Source organism: Eulemur rufifrons, chromosome 21 (assembly GCF_041146395.1).
Source record: "Eulemur rufifrons isolate Redbay chromosome 21, OSU_ERuf_1, whole genome shotgun sequence".
Lineage (NCBI taxonomy): Eukaryota > Metazoa > Chordata > Mammalia > Primates > Lemuridae > Eulemur > Eulemur rufifrons.
This window is the reverse complement of record NC_091003.1, coordinates 23,923,932-23,941,011: the sequence shown is the minus strand read 5'-3', so window position 1 is coordinate 23,941,011 and position 17,080 is coordinate 23,923,932. Positions and strand designations below refer to the sequence as shown.

At 61.9% G+C, this 17,080-nt stretch overlaps 1 protein-coding gene across 1 annotated transcript; it reads left to right on the top strand.

Moving 5' to 3' along the window:
* Nucleotides 1-758: 758 nt before the first annotated feature.
* LZTR1 (leucine zipper like post translational regulator 1) lies at nt 759-16,186 on the top strand. The gene is made up of 21 exons (XM_069497523.1): nt 759-996; nt 1,471-1,533; nt 4,110-4,166; nt 5,614-5,693; nt 6,088-6,196; nt 6,687-6,770; nt 7,568-7,625; nt 8,453-8,592; nt 9,673-9,874; nt 10,319-10,474; nt 10,845-10,955; nt 11,597-11,689; nt 11,856-11,951; nt 12,038-12,203; nt 12,467-12,636; nt 12,804-12,960; nt 13,608-13,734; nt 13,824-13,973; nt 14,532-14,637; nt 14,715-14,795; nt 15,067-16,186. The coding sequence occupies exons 1-21, from the start codon at nt 797-799 to the stop codon at nt 15,181-15,183; spliced, it is 2,523 nt and encodes an 840-aa protein (XP_069353624.1). The 5' UTR covers nt 759-796; the 3' UTR covers nt 15,184-16,186.
* The last annotated feature ends 894 nt before the right edge of the window (nt 16,187-17,080 follow it).

Below are 17,080 nucleotides of genomic sequence, written 5' to 3'. Positions count from 1 at the left end.
TGAAGGAAGGGCACTCCAGGTAAAAGAGGCAGCCCATGCAAAGGGCTTGAGACAGGAAATGCGTCTTCATCGGAAAAGGCAGCTCATACTTGACACTTCGGGGGCATTTGCCCACTTAGGGCTTAGGATTTGCGTCCTTCGACAGATCCTATGCTTCTCATAGCAGCTGGAGCTTTCTGAATCCCCATTTCGCAGGTGAAGCAGCTGAGGCTCTGCTATTAACTAGGAATGAGAATCCAGAGGCTCCGCGCCAGGCTGCCTCCCGGCCAATAAGAACGCCAAGAGGAGAGGCGGGTCGCTGGGGGCGCAAGCAGGCAAGGGATAGTTGAGCCGCCAGCAGAGGCCGCTGCGAGCCCGGAACCCTCCACCTGGGGTCAGGGGAGCAGCGGACGATCCAAGACGGAGCCATGCGCAGACACAGGGCATGCCGGGGCCGCCGCGGAGGGTCTTCGGGTGGTGTGGGCGTGGCGGGCCCTAGGGAAGAGCCCTCCCGAGGGAGTTGGGGACGGGACGCCACATTCACTGGAATGGGTAACCAGCGCCGGTACATCGCCCCATATGCTTCCCAGAAGGCTACACGCTCACTGCAGAGTCGGCGGCCAAGTCCCGCGCTCGCCCGCAGTATCAGGACGAGCGCTAGGCTTGCCGGGAAGTGCCGGCGGGAGAAAGTGCGGCGCTGGCCGGAAGTACCGCGCCGTCGGCGCAGGGCTCGCCGGGAAATGTAGTCCCTGCGGGCGGCCCGGGGCGGTGGCCGCAAATTCTGCGGCCCTGGCGGCCGATCCGGCGTGGACCCGGGATGGCTGGACCAGGCGGCTCCGGGGGCCCGATCGGGGCCGGGGCCCTGGCAGGTGGCGCGCGGTCCAAGGTAGCCCCCAGCGTGGATTTTGACCACAGCTGCTCGGACAGCGTCGAGTACCTGACGCTCAACTTCGGGCCCTTCGAAACAGTGCATCGCTGGCGGCGACTCCCGCCCTGCGACGAGTTCGTGGGTGCCCGGTACGCTGGGCTTCAGGGGGGCTGATGGCAGAGGGTGGGATCTGAAGGTGTCCTAGGTGGAGCCCAGGGGAGAGGCCGGGGCGTGGTGTCCTGGGGTGGAATCTGGTAATGGGGGGCGGTGATGCTGTCCAGGACGGTGTCCAGGGTAGGGGAAGGACTTCCGGGAGGGAACCGGTCCCAGAGCGGGGCGACCTGGGGTAGGGTACCAGAGCTAAGTTGTGTTTGTGGGTATTGTGCTGAGGGCCCCGGTGTTCTGTGGTTGGGTGAGGAGTCCAGAGAGTCTTGGGGCAGTGTGAAGCATCCCCGCTTGCAGGGTCCTGTGGGGTGAAGGTGAAATTTAGGGGTTTCCAAACATCTTAGCACTTGAGGGGTGTTATCTAAATTCTGCCGCAGCTCTCGTGCTTGGTCCCATTCCTTGGGTGCCCCCCAGGAGGGTCTTGTCCTCACTGCCCTCCACCCCTTCTTTTTTTCCAGGCGCAGCAAGCACACAGTGGTGGCCTATAAAGATGCCATCTATGTCTTTGGTGGAGATAATGGGTGAGTGAGTGAGCATTAGGGAGTTTGGACCAGGTAGGGAGAAGCATTGTGGTCAGGGGCTGGGCCCGCCGTGCAGCTCCATTACTGTCCTTTCAGGTACTAGGTGATCTCTCTAAGCCTCAGTTTCCCCATCTGTGAGTTTCCCTGCATTCACCTCCCTGGTCGTGGTGAGGATTAAATGAGATCCTACACAAAAGGCCCCCAACACGGCATCCAGTGGGCAGCACATGCTCAGTATGTGGAAATGTCCCTCTTGTTCTGCGTGAGTAGACACAGCCTTGAAAGAAACACATCCAGCCCTGCCGCCAGCCCTGCCCTGCACGTTTCGTTCCCTGCACTTCTCCCCGGGCCCCACCCACAGGCTCACTTTGCAGCTGAAAGGTATGGAGGACACAGTTTTTATTTCATGCGTTTTTCACTTTTTGTGAGAGTTTTCTCCTGTTTCTGTAAACTCCTGGCAAACAACCCTCCTGACAACTGGCTGATGTTCTGTCAGTGGACATACCTCCGTTCACACGGCCGGTTTCCCTGTGTTGAGGGTAGAGTGTTTGCACATGACCAGTTGTGCTCAACGTCCTAGCCCTGCCTCTTAGACCTGTGACCTGGCCGGAAGCCCAGGCCGGAAGCCCACACCAGGAAGGGCTGGCCTCCTGGTGGCTCTGCAGCCTTGGTCCTACAGGACTCCCTGGTGTGCTTACGGGCAATAGTGAGGTGGTCTGGACGCCACGAGGACCTGCAGACTAGGAAGAAGGGCCTATTTGGGCATAGTCCCCTGGCTTCCAGCCTCTCTCCTCCACAATCTCTTTCCTCAAGAGCAGCCAGAAGGATCCACGTTCAAGTGCAAGTCAGAGCATGTTCCTCCCAGGCTCATCTCCTGTGCCGTCTCCCCACCTCTCTGGGGAAAAGCTCAAGTCCTCATGACAGGCCAGGAGGCACTGCCCTCTGCTCTTGGCCGCTTGCTGCTCTGGGGCCGCACTGGCTGCCGGCTACCTTTGGATGATACCAGGCGCCCTCCTGCTCAGGCCCTTGCACCAGCTGTTCCCTCCTGCCCCTCCTCTGATGCTCCTTGTGAGTGAGGCCTTCCCTGACTACCTGGACAGTCTGGCGACCACCCCTCCCCTCCCTTACCGTCTCCATTTGCCCCCGAAGCACACAGATGTCAGATATTGTCCTCCTCCTCCAACGCAAGGCCTGCAACTCCTTTTGCCACTGTATCTTAGCACCCAGACGACTCTGTGTTTGTCCGATGAGGGGATGAAGTAAGGAAGAGCATCCACCACAGACAGTTACTGGAGCCTTAATGAGAATCCCCCAAAGCGGAAAAGGCCTTGTGTCCAGCACTGGGTGGTGGGTGGGACATGGGGGACCTTTGTCCTCACGAGTGTCCTGTAGCAGGTAGCGTTTGTGTGACAACTCTATGGCCATAAGCAGAAACATTTTTGCTGCATTGTGACACTAAGAAAAGGGTACAGACTTGTTTCAATCTAGTTACAACTTCCTGAAGACGGAGTACAAAGAAAGACGGCCTTCTGCGGCCTGGGGGGTGAGGGAGGAACGATATCACCCCCCCCCCCCCAGCTTCCGGGCTCCAGGCTTCCTGGCTTCAGGCACAGTCTTTTATCTCTCAGGCTGTTTTGCCTTCTGTGAAATGACAGTGGCTGGGCTCCTGTCCGATTGCCCTGCTTCCCTCCTAGGGACAAGGACATTCCGGTCACGTGAGGGTACAATGGCCAGTGGATTTGTTTTCCATTTTATGGTATCTTTAACACAGTTGTTACATTGGTTTAGCAATAAAGAAGTGGCAGGGGCCGGGCGCGATGGCTCACGCCTGTAATCCTAGCACTCGGGGAGGCCGAGGTGGGCGGATTGTTTGAGCTCAGGAGTTCGAGACCAGCCTGAGCAAGAGCGAGACCCCGTCTCTACTAAAAATAGAAAGAAATTATATGGACAGCTAAAAATATATATATAGAAAAAATTAGCTGGGCATGGTGGCACATGCCTGTAGTCCCAGCTACTTGGGAGGCTGAGGCAGGAGGATTGCTTGAGCCCAAGGAGTTTGAGGTTGCTGTGAGCTAGGCTGACGCCACGGCGCTCTAGCCTGGGTAACAGAGTGAGACTCTGTCTCAAAAAAAAAAAAAAGAAGTGGCAGGAAGATCAGAGAGAAGCAAAGGGTCTCCCCGAGGTGTGGGCGCGTGCCTGCATTGCGGTGACGCAGCCTCACGGGAGGGCACTGAGATGTGCAGAGAGGGGTTCTGGGGTGAGGTGTGGCCTTTGGGCTATTTCATGCCCTCAGTCAGCTGCTGGGTGGGCTCCCGGTGGCCGGGATCATGCTTTGGTCCTGACCCCAGGCAGGCTGGTGGCTGCCTGTGTGGCGATGCTGGTACCCACATCAGCTGGGGAGCCTCCTTCGTGGTCACCATTCTTGTCCCTTGGGCATCAGCTGGTTCCCCAACTGATGGTTGTCGGTGACCCCACCCCCCAGCTGCATGTAGTGCCCATGCCCAGGGTCCTGGTGGAGCAACGTCCTACACAGCAGACCTGACCAAGGCCACCTCTCCTCTCTCGCTGCCTTTCAGGAAGACAATGCTTAACGACCTCCTGCGGTTTGACGTGAAGGACTGCTCCTGGTGCAGGTGGGTGGCTCCGTGCTCCAGGGTCCTGCCCGTCCTCCTGGAACCCAGTGGCACTGTGCTGGGCCCCGGTTGCCAGCAGAGTCACTCATCATGCAAAGCTAGAGACAAGCTTCCAGGAGGAGACAACCATGGCTCCTGGGATGCCATGGCTAGAGCCACTCGGTTTTTCTCCATCTCCAGGGTTCCTTCTTCAGTTCGCAATTGCAGTTGATTATTCTGAATCTGTTAATTGACAGGATCTATTTGGTGCAGTTGCAGGTCCCTTAATTCCGCCCCAGGAGGGCCCTTCAGTCACAGACCATCTCCCAGGCCAGGGGCTGCTGTCGGATCCGACCTGGGGGGCCGTCGGCTGATGGGTCCTTCCAGGATTGACTGTGCTGGTGCGGGTGCTGCCCAGGGGCTGGCAGTAGTGCTTCCTGTCCCTCCCTGCCCCGCAGGGCCCATCTTCTGCACAGGCAGTGGGCAGCATGCAAGCCCTGGCCTCCCTCCCACAGGTGCCCTCCCCAGCTGCGTGGCCTTGGGCGAGACACCCGCCTTCTCTGAGCACTGCATATTCGAGCCCCTCCGCAGCAGCCCAGCCCCTGCCCAGGAACAGCTCACAGTTGAGGGGAGGAGGGGATCCTGGGTTTAGGAGACAGTGGGCTCCCTCCTGGGCTCCGCCGTCTGCTCTTGCAGGAGTGCAGGTCCCCTGAGCCGCTCATGGCGCCATACTCTGCGTGTGCATGGCCCCCTGGGTCCCCAGCACGCCCTGTGTGTGGCCTCCCAGGTCCCCAGCAGCCCTCTGGGGTGGGGTCTCATTGTCCCTGTTTGCCAGAGAAGGCTCGGGAGCTCAAGGGACTGCCCAGCACCTACAGCCACCGAGCCTGGCCCTCAGGTGGCTCTGCTCTGCGCCGCCGCCCTGCGGCACTGGCACGGCTGCGGGTTGCTGCTGTTTCCCTCACACTTGATTTTATAATGCGGCTAATAGCTACAGATTCGTTTAAAAATCACTCTGGAGACTTTACAATTCTTTGTCAAAATTGCTTAAGTGTAAAAATGAGAAAAGGAGCAGCCCCTGGTAAGCAGCGTAAATGGGGTTTTAATTCGATGAATTAAAGTTATGGACCCCGTGCTGCGGGATCCTGTGCAGCCGCCGAGAATGTGTGTCTATGATCCTACAGTGGCGTGCGGACCTGGCCACATTCTGCTGCCACTGGTCCCGGGTGAGGAAATTGCACGTGGGGGCGGTGTGCGGGGAAGACCTCTGGTGCGGACAGTGGTTTTCTGGCAATGCGATTATGTGTGACTTTTAGTGCCTGTTGTTTTGTCTTTTCCTTATTGGTAGTTTTTGTTTCAAGTTTCTATAATGAGACAGGTATCAGCTTCGAAATACAAAACCAAAAGGAAGCATGGGGTGGCAGGGCCGCCACAACCCCGCTGGCCCTCACCACCCCTGTGCCCACCCCAGGGCCTTCACCACCGGGACTCCGCCAGCACCCCGCTACCACCACTCAGCTGTTGTCTACGGGAGCAGCATGTTCGTCTTCGGTGAGCAGCCTGTCACCCCCCGGGCACTGAGCCCTCTCCTGGGCCCGTGGATACCCTGCCCTCCTGCCACTCGTGGGGGTCATGGGCTCGAGCTGTGCTTGGCAGGGCCCCTCTGCCACCCCTCAGCTTTGTCTGCCAGTCCTCCGAATTCTGCACTGGATTAGGGTCCCCTTATCCCTGACTGTCCTGAGCTCCTGGGGCCAGGTGTCTGTCCCTGTGACTGGGGTGGAGCAGGAAGCAGCGTCTCCAGAGCCGGCCCAGGCAGCGTTTCCGGGGGTGTGAGGGAGCCCTGGCGCGTGCATTTTGGATGGGGCCACATTCTGCCCCACCTCCCGGGGTACGAAAACTTAAACGCTGCCTGTGAGTGTAACCGTTTCTCACTCTCTTTATCCAGGGGGCTACACTGGGGATATTTATTCTAATTCTAATTTGAAGAATAAAAATGACCTGTTTGAATACAAGTTTGCGACTGGCCAGTGGACGGAGTGGAAAATTGAAGGACGGTGAGAGACTTTGCTGGAACCCTGGGGACCGGGCGGGGTCCCTGAGGGCAGCCGGGGATCTGCCCCCTGCCAAGTTGTGGACGAGCCCTTTTGAGGGCACACAGCTCGGAGAGCTAGTGATAATTCCCAGCCGCAGCCGTCCACGCCTGCTCCCAGCTGTCACTTTCCTCCTTGCAGAAGAGGCCCGGAAGTACTGTTCACGGGTGCATCTTGGGTCCGGCTTGGCTGGCACCTCCTTTGTTATTTTGGTGGCTACTGGGAGAGGACTCCGTGCCTGCATGGGTGTCTGAACTCCTCCTCCAGCGGCTGCCCTTGCCTTACGCCTCTGGTGCCCTTGCTTTTTCCCAGCGCCCCAGTGGAAGCCCTCGAGCCGCAGTATCAGGCGGACGTGGCCACGCAGCCCGGCCATAGCTTCTGCAATGGCTGCGTGGGCCTGGGAGGCTCAGGGCTGCGCTGGCCGCCTCACTCTTCACTTCCCATTCATGCTCAGGCTACCAGTTGCTAGATCAGCCCACGGGGCCACCGTGTACAGTGACAAGCTGTGGATCTTTGCTGGCTATGATGGCAACGCCAGGTAGGTGGTGGCCCAGCCCATGCGCCCCACCTCTGAGAGTACCAAGGAGCAGAGTGGGCCTTCCTGACATAGAGGGCTCAGAGTGCCACTCAGTCTGGGGGTTTCTCAGGAGGGGCGTGGGGGGAATGGGACAGGGGGCAAAGGGAGGTGAGGGCCACTGGATGGAGCCCCTGCCTGACCCTGCGGCCCCTTGAATTGCTTGAATGTGGAGCCCCAGGGCCGCAGGCAGGAGTCACGCTGAGCGGCGGGGTGGGTGGCCCCAGGGCCCTGCCCCAGCTCTTCCCTAGGTTATAGGCGTGTTCCACCTTCATTTGGAAAATTGGCTTTGCTATGTGTTTCTGAATCCAAAAGTAGCACGTGTAGTTCCCCAAAACTGGCATCCCAGAAACTCCTAACAGTGCAGTGGTGGCAGTGTTGTCTGTGACATCTGTGGTCCTCTTCCCAGCCGGGGGGACCCTGAGTCAGGGGCTGGCCCTGCCACTCTGCCCAGATGCTGTGCCTGGTTGGCCGGGGGCCTGGCATGGCAGGGATTTGGTGTAGTCCCCCCGCCCCCTGAAGCTCCCACTTCATGACTGCACAATGTCCCCTAACCCACGTGGCAGGTTGTTCTTCCCTTGGAGCCATCCCTTCCGGCCCCAGGACCAGGACCACCCTGACAGCCAGACCCAAGGGGTCCTGACTCCTCGACCCCTCTGTCCTTTTTAAAAAAAATTTTTTTACACGTTCAGAGAAACTTTTCTAGTAATGAATTATAGAAATGATCCCTGAAAGTATGGTGTTCCCTCGCCCTAATGCAGGTTGAACGACATGTGGACAATCGGCCTCCAGGACCGGGAGCTCACCTGCTGGGAGGAGGTGCGGGGCACAGGGAGCCCGGTGGGGCAGAGGCTGCTTTCTCCCCCGAGCCTCACTGTTCCCCCTGACCTCCTGCCCCGCCCTCATCACCAATTCCAGCAGTGGCTGCACAGTGACTAAAGTCTCCTCGCCTTAGACAGGCAGAGCGCCACGTGTGAGGCACTCGGTTTTGGTCTAATCTACCCTCATTTCAGCGTAGTGAGGGCAACATGCTGACCACGCTATGCCTTGCTCACTGGCGTCCCCGGGCGTTCTTGCCCCTGGAGAAATGCCTGATTTTAGCCCCTGATGATTTCAGCCCCAACTGTTCGAAACTGGGCCCCTTTCGGTGGGTGAGGTAGGGCTGTAAGATGTTCTTGTAAAAAAAGAATCCTGAACCCTCATTCACAGAAGTTTCAAGAATAAAAGTGGGGGCCGGGCGCAGTGGCTCACGCCTGTAATCCTATAATCCTAGCACTCTGGGAGGCCGAGGTAGGTGGATCGTTTGAGCTCAGGAGTTCGAGACCAGCCTGAGCAAGAGAAAGACCCTGTCTCTACCACAAATAGAAAAGTTAGCCAGGCGTGGTGGTGGCACCTGTAGTCCCAGCTACAGGGGAGGCTGAGGCAGGAGAATCACTTGAGCCCAGGAGTTGGAGGTTGAAGGCTTCAGTGAGCTATGAGGCCACTGTACTCCAGCCTGGGGGACAGAATGAGACCCTGCCTCAAAAAAAAAAAAAAAAAAAAAAAAAAAAGAAAGGAATAAAGGTAGTCCCAGCTCAGTGGTCTGAGTAAGTTGAAGTGTGAGCCGGGTCCTATGAGGCCACAGCTGAGCTGCTCTCCCAACCCAGGTGGCCCAGAGTGGCGAAATCCCACCATCTTGCTGCAACTTCCCCGTGGCTGTGTGCCGGGACAAGATGTTTGTGTTCTCGGGACAGAGTGGAGCCAAGATAACCAACAACCTCTTCCAGTTCGAATTCAAGGACAAGATGTGAGTGCCCTGGTGCTGGGGGCGGGGCAGGGCAGTCAGCGCCCCTGCTGCAGCTGGGAGCCATGGTAACCATCCTTGCTGGGAGCCATGGTAACCATCCTTGCGGCTCCCGCATCCAGCAGGAGCACACAGCCTGGAGCAGGGAAGTGTGGCGCCCCCAGCAGGCCCTGGGGTATGGCTGCGGCTCAGCAAGATAGGCCTGGGCAGGGAGGCCCCTGGCTGGGACTCCCTCTGAGCGCGGAAGATGTCCCTTGCCCAGTGAATGGCTTGGTCAGTGCCACCAATGACAAACGTGGCCCGCAGAGATCTCATGTGATGGCAGAAGACCCCATGGGTGTGCAGGCTCTGGCTCACGCTGCCCTTGCTGCTGCTGGCCCTCGACCCCTGCCATGGGGCTGGCCTCTGGCTCTGGGAGCGAGTGGCGGAGAAGGAACAAGAGTGTCAGCTGCAGGTCAAGGGGGTTTGGGAGGGGCTTGGGAGCTGCCCTGGAGGCCAAGGGTGGGTAGGAGGAAGGGCAGGGCACCCCAGGCAGACGAACCCGAGTGCCTGGGAGTCAGCATGCAGCCAGCTGCCATTGCCCTGTCGAGCCAGGATCTGTCCTGAGTCTCTGTGAACTCAGCAAAAGAGGGGACTTGCTGGGAGGTGCTGGGAAGCCCTTGGAGGGTGGAGCGTGTTGTAGGAGCAGCATAGGGGCCAGGCAGCTCCCAGACCGTGGCGTCCTCCAGCTGGACGGTGTGAGCGCAGCGACCTGCGATCGCACACGTGTTTGTGCACAGCTCCGCTGCCCAGAGAGTGGGATTGCCTGGCAGGTCAGCTGCCACGCCTCTCAGAGGGGTCACTGTCACTGCTGCCTGCTCTGTGGCGGGAAGTGGAGGGGACTCTGGCAGGGTCCCATGGTAGGCCACGTGGAGCCAGGCAGGGCTGGCGCCAGAGCTGAACAGGGCAAGAGACTCTGGGCACACACGTCCAGGCCCTCCCTCTGGACCCTGGGCTGGTCACCATGGGGATCTCAGGGGGACTTCCCAGTGGGGGCCTGCTGTGGGGAGGCCTTGGGGGGAACTCACTGTCGTGTGCCCCTAGGTGGACACGCATCCCCACTGAGCACCTGCTCCGGGGCTCCCCACCACCCCCACAGCGGCGCTACGGGCACACCATGGTGGCCTTTGACCGCCACCTCTATGTGTTTGGGGGTGCGGCCGACAACACACTGCCCAATGAGCTGCACTGCTACGATGTGGACTTCCAGACTTGGGAGGTCGTGCAGCCCAGCTCTGACAGCGAGGTGAGTGCTATCAGGCCTCTGCACGGAGGGGGCACCCGGGGGTCCTGACCGCTGGCTGGATGCCAGGGGCTCCCACCTGCTCCCACCTTCTCCCCAGCTCGTCACGGCTGTGGGGCCTCCCAGGGGTACAGACGGCCACCAGGAGCAGGGCTGGCCTGTGGCATCTGCCCCTCAGGCCCTCGAGCCCCATCCATCCTGCAGCCTGCGGCTCTTAACACTCCCAGCCCGCCGCGTCTGCACCGCACCGCTGAGCTGCAGACCCTTCCCGGGAAGCCAGCCTTGGCCTCTGGCTGGGCCCCCGCAGCCGGGCAGTGGGCACCCTGCTCACGTGGCTCTTCCCTCCCCCACCCGCACAGTGCTCTTGGGCGGGGATGGCGGCCAGTCTCGGGGTGCCTGCCCGGCCCTGGCCGGCCGGTCTCACACCCGCATGTCTCTGCCCGCCAGGTCAGTGGGGCTGAGGTGCCCGAGCGAGTGTCTGCTTCTGAGGAGGCGCCCACCCTGACCTCCGAGGATCGGAGCAGCTTCAAGAAGTCCCGAGATGTGTTCGGCCTGGACTTTGGCACCACGTCAGCCAGGCAGCCGGCCCAGCCAGCCTCCGAGGTGCGGGCCATTGAGGCTCACACGGCCCCACCGCCCCTGCAGCAGGTCCTGTGAACAGCCTCTCGCAGAGGGGCAGACCGAGGCCCAGAGAAGTACTGTCTCAGGGTCACTCCTGGCCCTGCAAAGGAGGCACAGGGCCAGGAGCCCACGCCCTGCTGCCGGGCTACAGCCCCAGGGCCCCGCGGCAGGCGTCGCCCCCCGGGGCCAGGGCAGCACGCTGTCCACTCTGCAGGGCTCCACGGCCCGGTGTGCCCCTCACCCACAGGAGCACTGCCTCCCGCCTGTGCCTGTGACTGCACCTGGGGGTGCTCACCCTCAGGAACTGTGCTCTCTGGCCCCACCCCACACACCTGCCTTGTCCCCTCCCCAGCTGCCCAGTGGGAGGCTCTTCCACGCGGCCGCCGTCATCTCGGACGCCATGTACATCTTTGGGGGCACCGTGGACAACAACATCCGCAGCGGGGAGATGTATAGGTTCCAGGTGGGGCTTGTGGACCTGCAGGGCCAGCTGGGGTGGACAGGGCCCCTGGGACAGGGAACAGGCCCAGTGTCAGGGCAGGGCTTGTCCAAGGCTGCCCGTTGCCGGGCTGAGCCTGGTGGGATGGAAGCCTTTGTGAGGAGCCTGGCAGCTTTGGGGAGGGGGACTCTAGGTTGAGGGCAGGCCAGGGTGACACTAGGGGTGGAGGAACTTCATGCAGAGGGGGCAGGTGGGTGACGTGGGGGCTCACGTTGGGGCCCAGAGGAGAGCAGAGCCGGGCTGGTGAGAAGGTGGCCCCTGCCCAGGCCTGGCGGAGCAGGTGGCCAGGGCAGGTTCTACAGGGACAGTGGGGCAGGAACACTTCTGGGGGAGATCGGGGTGTGCTGGCAGGGACAGCATAAGTACTCGGGTCCAGGCACAGAGTGGAGATGGCATAGCAGGAGAGGAGCCCCCAGGCACGGGGCAAGCAGGGCAGTACCTCTGGGGTGAGGAGGCAGCTGCTTCCCCTCCTCAGCGGGCCCACCTGCCTCCTGGGCTGCGAGGGTCAGCGTGGGCCGGTGGGAACCTCAGAGTCGGCCTGCACGGCCACAGTGGGCCCACCCTGCTGTCACGGTGTCTGGCAACACTGACGTCCCCTCCTGCAGTTCTCCTGCTACCCCAAGTGCACGCTGCACGAGGACTACGGGCGGCTGTGGGAGAGCCGCCAGTTCTGTGACGTGGAGTTCGTGCTGGGCGAGGTGGGTGCCCTCCTGCACGCGCGGCCCCTCTGCTGTGCCCGTGGAGTGGGAGTGTCACCCTCAGAGGCACGGCTGCCTGCCCAGTGCTGCCTGCCCTGGCCAGCTGGGCCTCTGCCCCTGGGGCGAGGGTCCCATGCCCTGCACCCACGCCTTGTTCATTGTGCAGAAGGAGGAGTGTGTGCAGGGCCATGTGGCCATTGTCACTGCACGGAGCCGCTGGCTCCGCAGGAAGATCGTGCAGGCCCGGGAGCGGCTGGCTCAGGTGAGGTGCCCGCCTCGCCCACCCTGACTGAGCAGCTCGGTCCGTTGTTCCCTGGGTGTCCCCAAGCTCCCTTCTTCTCCCCACAGAAGCTGGAGGAAGAGGCAGCCCTGGCTCCCAGGGAGGCCGCTGGCATGGCTGTGGGGGGAGCCCGGCTGCCCCTGCTGCACGTGGCCATCCCCGAGGCCGAGGCCCGGCCCTTCGAGGTGCTCATGCAGTTCCTCTACACCGACAAGATCAAATACCCGAGGAAAGGTCCGCCTGGGGTGGGGGTGCAGTGGGAACAGGGTGGGGTGCTGCTAGCCTCACCTTACAGATGGGCCCCCTGAGGCTCAGAGTCTGCGGTCACTCTTGATCACCTGTGACCTCAGCAGCCAGCATGTGGCTGAGCTGCCATCTGAGGCTATTTTCCCACCCAGTAGCCCCGAATCACATTCGTCCACGGAGGGAGCCCCGTCCCCTGTGCCCCTGCCCTCCCCTCCCCGGGGTCCCCGAGACTCAGGAGCTCTTGGCCGCAGGCCACGTGGAGGACGTGCTGCTCATCATGGACGTGTACAAGTTGGCGCTGAGCTTCCAGCTGTGCCGCCTGGAGCAGCTGTGCCGCCAGTACATCGAGGCCTCCGTGGACCTGCAGAACGTGCTGGTCGTGTGTGAGAGCGCCGCCCGGCTGCAGCTGGGCCAGCTCAAGGTGCGGGTGGGGGTCCGTGCGGCTGCCAGAGCTCCGCGGCCAGGCCCTGCTGTGCCGGGTGGGTCGTGCCCAGGCCGAGGCCCCGCCCTGCCCGCCTCTGCGAGCTCCTCACCCAGCCTGGGGTCCCGGCTTGACCCTGCCTGCCTGCCCATGCCTGTCTGTCCCAGGAGCACTGCCTGAACTTCGTGGTGAAGGAGTCCCACTTCAACCAGGTGATCATGATGAAGGAGTTCGAGCACCTCTCATCCCCACTGATTGTGGAGATCGTGCGGCGGAAGCAGCAGCCGCTCCCTCGCGCCCCCTCAGACCAGCCCATGGACATCGGTAGGGGGCCCCTGTCGCCCTTCCCTGGGGGCGGGAGGGATGGTGTTCATCTTGCGCAGGAAACCTGGGAACTGCAGAGAGCGCCTGCCAGGCCCTCGGGTCCTGGGGTGGACACAGGGCCCTCTTTCTGGCTGGGATGCTGGGCCTGACGGCTCAGGGTCACGGTGATGGGTTGCTGTGCCTCTGCTAGGCACAGTGAGGCTCGAAACAGCCACCGACCTCATTCCCCTGCTGCCTCCTCGGCCCCAGCTAGCGTAGGAATGAGTGTTACAGCCCTTACTCCCCCAGCCCTCCCTGGGGACTGCTGACACCTGGAGACCCCAGGGAACCAGCACAGGGAGGGGTGGGGGCGACAGTGGGCTGTCTTGGAAGATCAGACGTTGGGGGCTGAGCAGGCCTGGGAGCCGTGTTTGGGGCACAGCGCTCGAGTCAGCTTGGGGGACTGAGGAAGAAGAGGACCGGGCTGGTGGCGCCTCAGCACCAGAGTGAGGCCTGTGCCTGAGGGAATCTTTGCTCAGGGCAGCAACGTGGGCAGATGTGTGGGAGGCAGTACCCGTGAGGTCTCTAGACCAGAATCTGAAGCTGTCCCCTAGCTCAGAGTGCGCTGAGGGTATGGGGCACCTGCTCAGCTCCCTCCACACCCCCAGGCACATCTCTGATCCAGGACATGAAGGCGTACCTGGAGGGGGCGGGCGCGGAGTTCTGTGACATCACGCTGCTGCTGGATGGGCACCCGCGGCCCGCCCACAAGGCCATCCTGGCTGCCCGCTCCAGGTGGGTGCCGGAGGGGAGGGCAGGGCAGGGCAGGGCCTGGTGCTGGCTGCATTCCTCCGACAGCCGCGTCTGCGGCCCTCTGTGCGCAGCTACTTTGAGGCCATGTTCCGGTCCTTCATGCCCGAGGACGGGCAGGTGAACATCTCCATCGGGGAGATGGTGCCCAGCAGGCAGGCCTTCGAGTCCATGCTGCGCTACATCTACTACGGCGAGGTCAACATGCCCCCCGAGGACTCGCTGCATCCTTGTGCCCTGAGGGCACTCCTGGTCACTGCTGAGGGGTCCTGGCACCCACCTCGGGTGGCTTTGAGGCCTGGCTGACCTGTCTTGGCCGGGTGACCTGGGCGCAGCGCCTCACTCTGGAGGGTTTGCCGGCGCCCGTGCTGGATCGGTGTCCCCAAAGCACTCAGGCCGGCTGGGAGGGGTTTGCAGCCAAGAGGGAGGGGTGGGTTCTTGACCCTCACAATTGCCTGGAGCACGTGGTCCCCATCGCTCTGCAACAGGCCAGCACACACGTGGGGCGACTCCTCGTACGTCATTTCAGTAGGGTTCTGTGGGGCCCTGGAGCAGTTCTGGGGACATTTTTTGTGGTTTTCCTTGGATCTTGACTGTAGCCTTTGACCCACTGGGTGGTTCCGAGCCCGCTTAGAGAGGGAGCCTGTGTCCGGGCTGGATCGGAGCCTCGGCCCCGGTGGGCGAGGGGCGCCACCGCACCCTCCCCGGGGAGGACAGGGAGGAGGGCAGCTGGGCGTGAGGACCGGCTTCCTGTGGCTGTCAGCTCCTTAACCGGCCCCCAGCTACCTGTTCGCGGCCCCCTACTACTACGGCTTCTACAACAACCGGCTGCAGGCGTACTGCAAGCAGAACCTGGAGATGAACGTGACGGTGCAGAACGTGCTGCAGGTAGCTCCGCGGCGCCTGTTGGGAGGGGCGGGAGGGCACAAATGCGGGGCCAGCGCCTCAAGGTCCTGCCCTTGCAGATCCTGGAGGCGGCCGACAAGACGCAGGCGCTGGACATGAAGCGGCACTGCCTGCACATCATCGTGCACCAGTTCACCAAGGTCAGGGCCGAGGCCTCCCCTTCAGGATCTGTTCCCCCTTGGCATGGCCGTGGCCAGGCAGGGGAGGGGTGCCTGGGCGCTGGCTGTCCTCTGCAGTCATGGGCCGTGGGGACGAGCTGAGCAGAGCAGCCTGCCACTGGCCACTGCTCAGCCTCGTCCTCGGAGCCGGCCTGAGCCCTGAGCAAGTCCAGCCCCGGAGCACTCTGCTGCCCACCTGGCCCTCATGTGGATCCAGTCCCATCTGATTCCACCCTTCTGGTTGCCCCGGCAGGTCTCCAAGCTGCCCACGCTGCGGTCACTGAGCCAGCAGCTGCTGCTCGACATCATAGACTCCCTGGCCTCCCACATCTCCGACAAGCAGTGCGCAGAGCTGGGCGCCGACATCTGAGGCCCCGTGGTGCCCACCCAGCCTGGAGAGCAGCCATACCTGCCTGCCCGCCCTGTCCCCTGCGAGGACTGCACCGGCCACGCTCATGCCTGCAGCAGAGGGGTGCACCTGCCGGGCCCTGGGTGGGGGTGCCCAGAGGGGTCCCAAATGTTTCATTTCACTGACGAGGTCCCATGGGGAGCAGATGGTGAAGCAGACCCCTGCCCCAGCCGGCCCCTTCTCCTGGAGTGGAGGTGCAGGTGGGAGGCCACGGCTCAGTGATGGGGACAGTACCCAGAAGTGGGGAGAGACTAGGGAGCCATGGCCTTGGGCCTCCCACCCAGCAGGGCCTGGGCATGGGCTTTGCGGGGCTTGGCATGGCCCCCTGGCCTGGCATGCCAGGTGTGGCGGAGGGGGCTTGGTAGAATTGCTGCCCTACCAGGGAGTTCACCTGGGCTGACCCGCCCCCACCTCACCCTCACTGAGGTCGGCGTAAGGGGCCCCTCCTCCTGCCCTCAGCTTGTAACCGGGGACCCGTGGTGGGCAGGTCGCCTGACTAGAGGTGAATTTTGGCGTGAAGGGCCCTGTGGTCAGCTCCCAGCCAACAGCTCAGCCGTGCTGGGCTGGGCCTGGCTTCCAGAGGGGCTGCAGGATCCCAGCCCACCCGTGTGCACATCGGGGCCCAGGGCTGGGTAAAGGGAGAAGTCAGCGGAGGTGCCGCCCACGTCCATGTCCCTCACTAAATATTTATTCTGTCATAGACATGCCTCCATTAAAGCCACAGCAGTGCTACCTACCATACACGGCTCGCTAGCAGTCTCCGCCCCCAGCCTCTGGCCTTCAGCTCCTCACCGTCAGCCGAGGACTGGCTCTGTGGCCCGATGGCTTGGCAGCCCTCTGGACATGGATTCAGCCAGTCTTGCCTGTTTCTCTGTCCATATTGTCAACAGCTCCTTGCCCCCAGCTGGGGCCACCCAGTCACATGAGGGAGAAGGGACCATGGGAGGCATCCAGGCTGCCCCTGCCCCGGTGCTCTGCCTCGCTCCTGCGCATCCTGTTGGCTCCTGGGAAGGGGGGCTGACCTCCCACTGGGCTGGGAGCCAGACAGGCTAGTGCACTCTCCCGTTGCCCTGGAGAAGGTCCTGTGTGAGTCTACCCTGATGCCAGAGGCCTTGTCCTGCCTTTCTGGGAAGAAGATTCCCAGACTCTTTTTGTCCCGGCTGCCACAGAGCCAGAGCTCACCTGGGGGAAACGAGCTGCTCTCTCCTGGTCTTAGAGTTCATCTCCTTCCCCTGGCTGTGCTCCACACAAACACGGCCACAGCCGCCACCCTGGCCGTAGGGCCCCGGGTGGCTGCATACAGCTGGACGGGGGCCCTGCACGGTGAGGTGGGCACCCGTAGCCAACGGCAGCAGACCTGTAAAGCCAGGCAGCAGACCAGCAAGTGGGCTGGGCAAGATGAGCTGGGAAACGAGGAAGGAGCAGGACCTGAGGCAGAAGGCTGAGCTGGGGGCCTTCCCCTGAGGGCGACACGAGTGTGGACAGTGTGCCAGCGCCCGGAAAACTGCCAGACTGGGTGGGCAGCCAGGCAGGCTGGATAAGAGTCACTCATGGTGGGACCATGGAGCCACCCACCCAGAGTGTCCATGAGATGTGGCTCTTGCCACACCCCTGGGCGGCCTCCATGAACTGCCACCTGCAAATCCTGCTCTACACCCACTCTTGTAACTGGCCCCCAACTGTCTCTCAGACATAATAAAGTTACACACCAAAGGCCCTAAAAACCAAACTTCAGAACATTGTGTAGCAGTCGCTGGGGCCAGAAGCAATTCTACCATGCTCCCTGGGCACAGCAGGGAGGTCATGCTTGCAGTCACCCTGCACTCCAAGCTGCCCGCCAGTCATAGCGGCGGTGAGG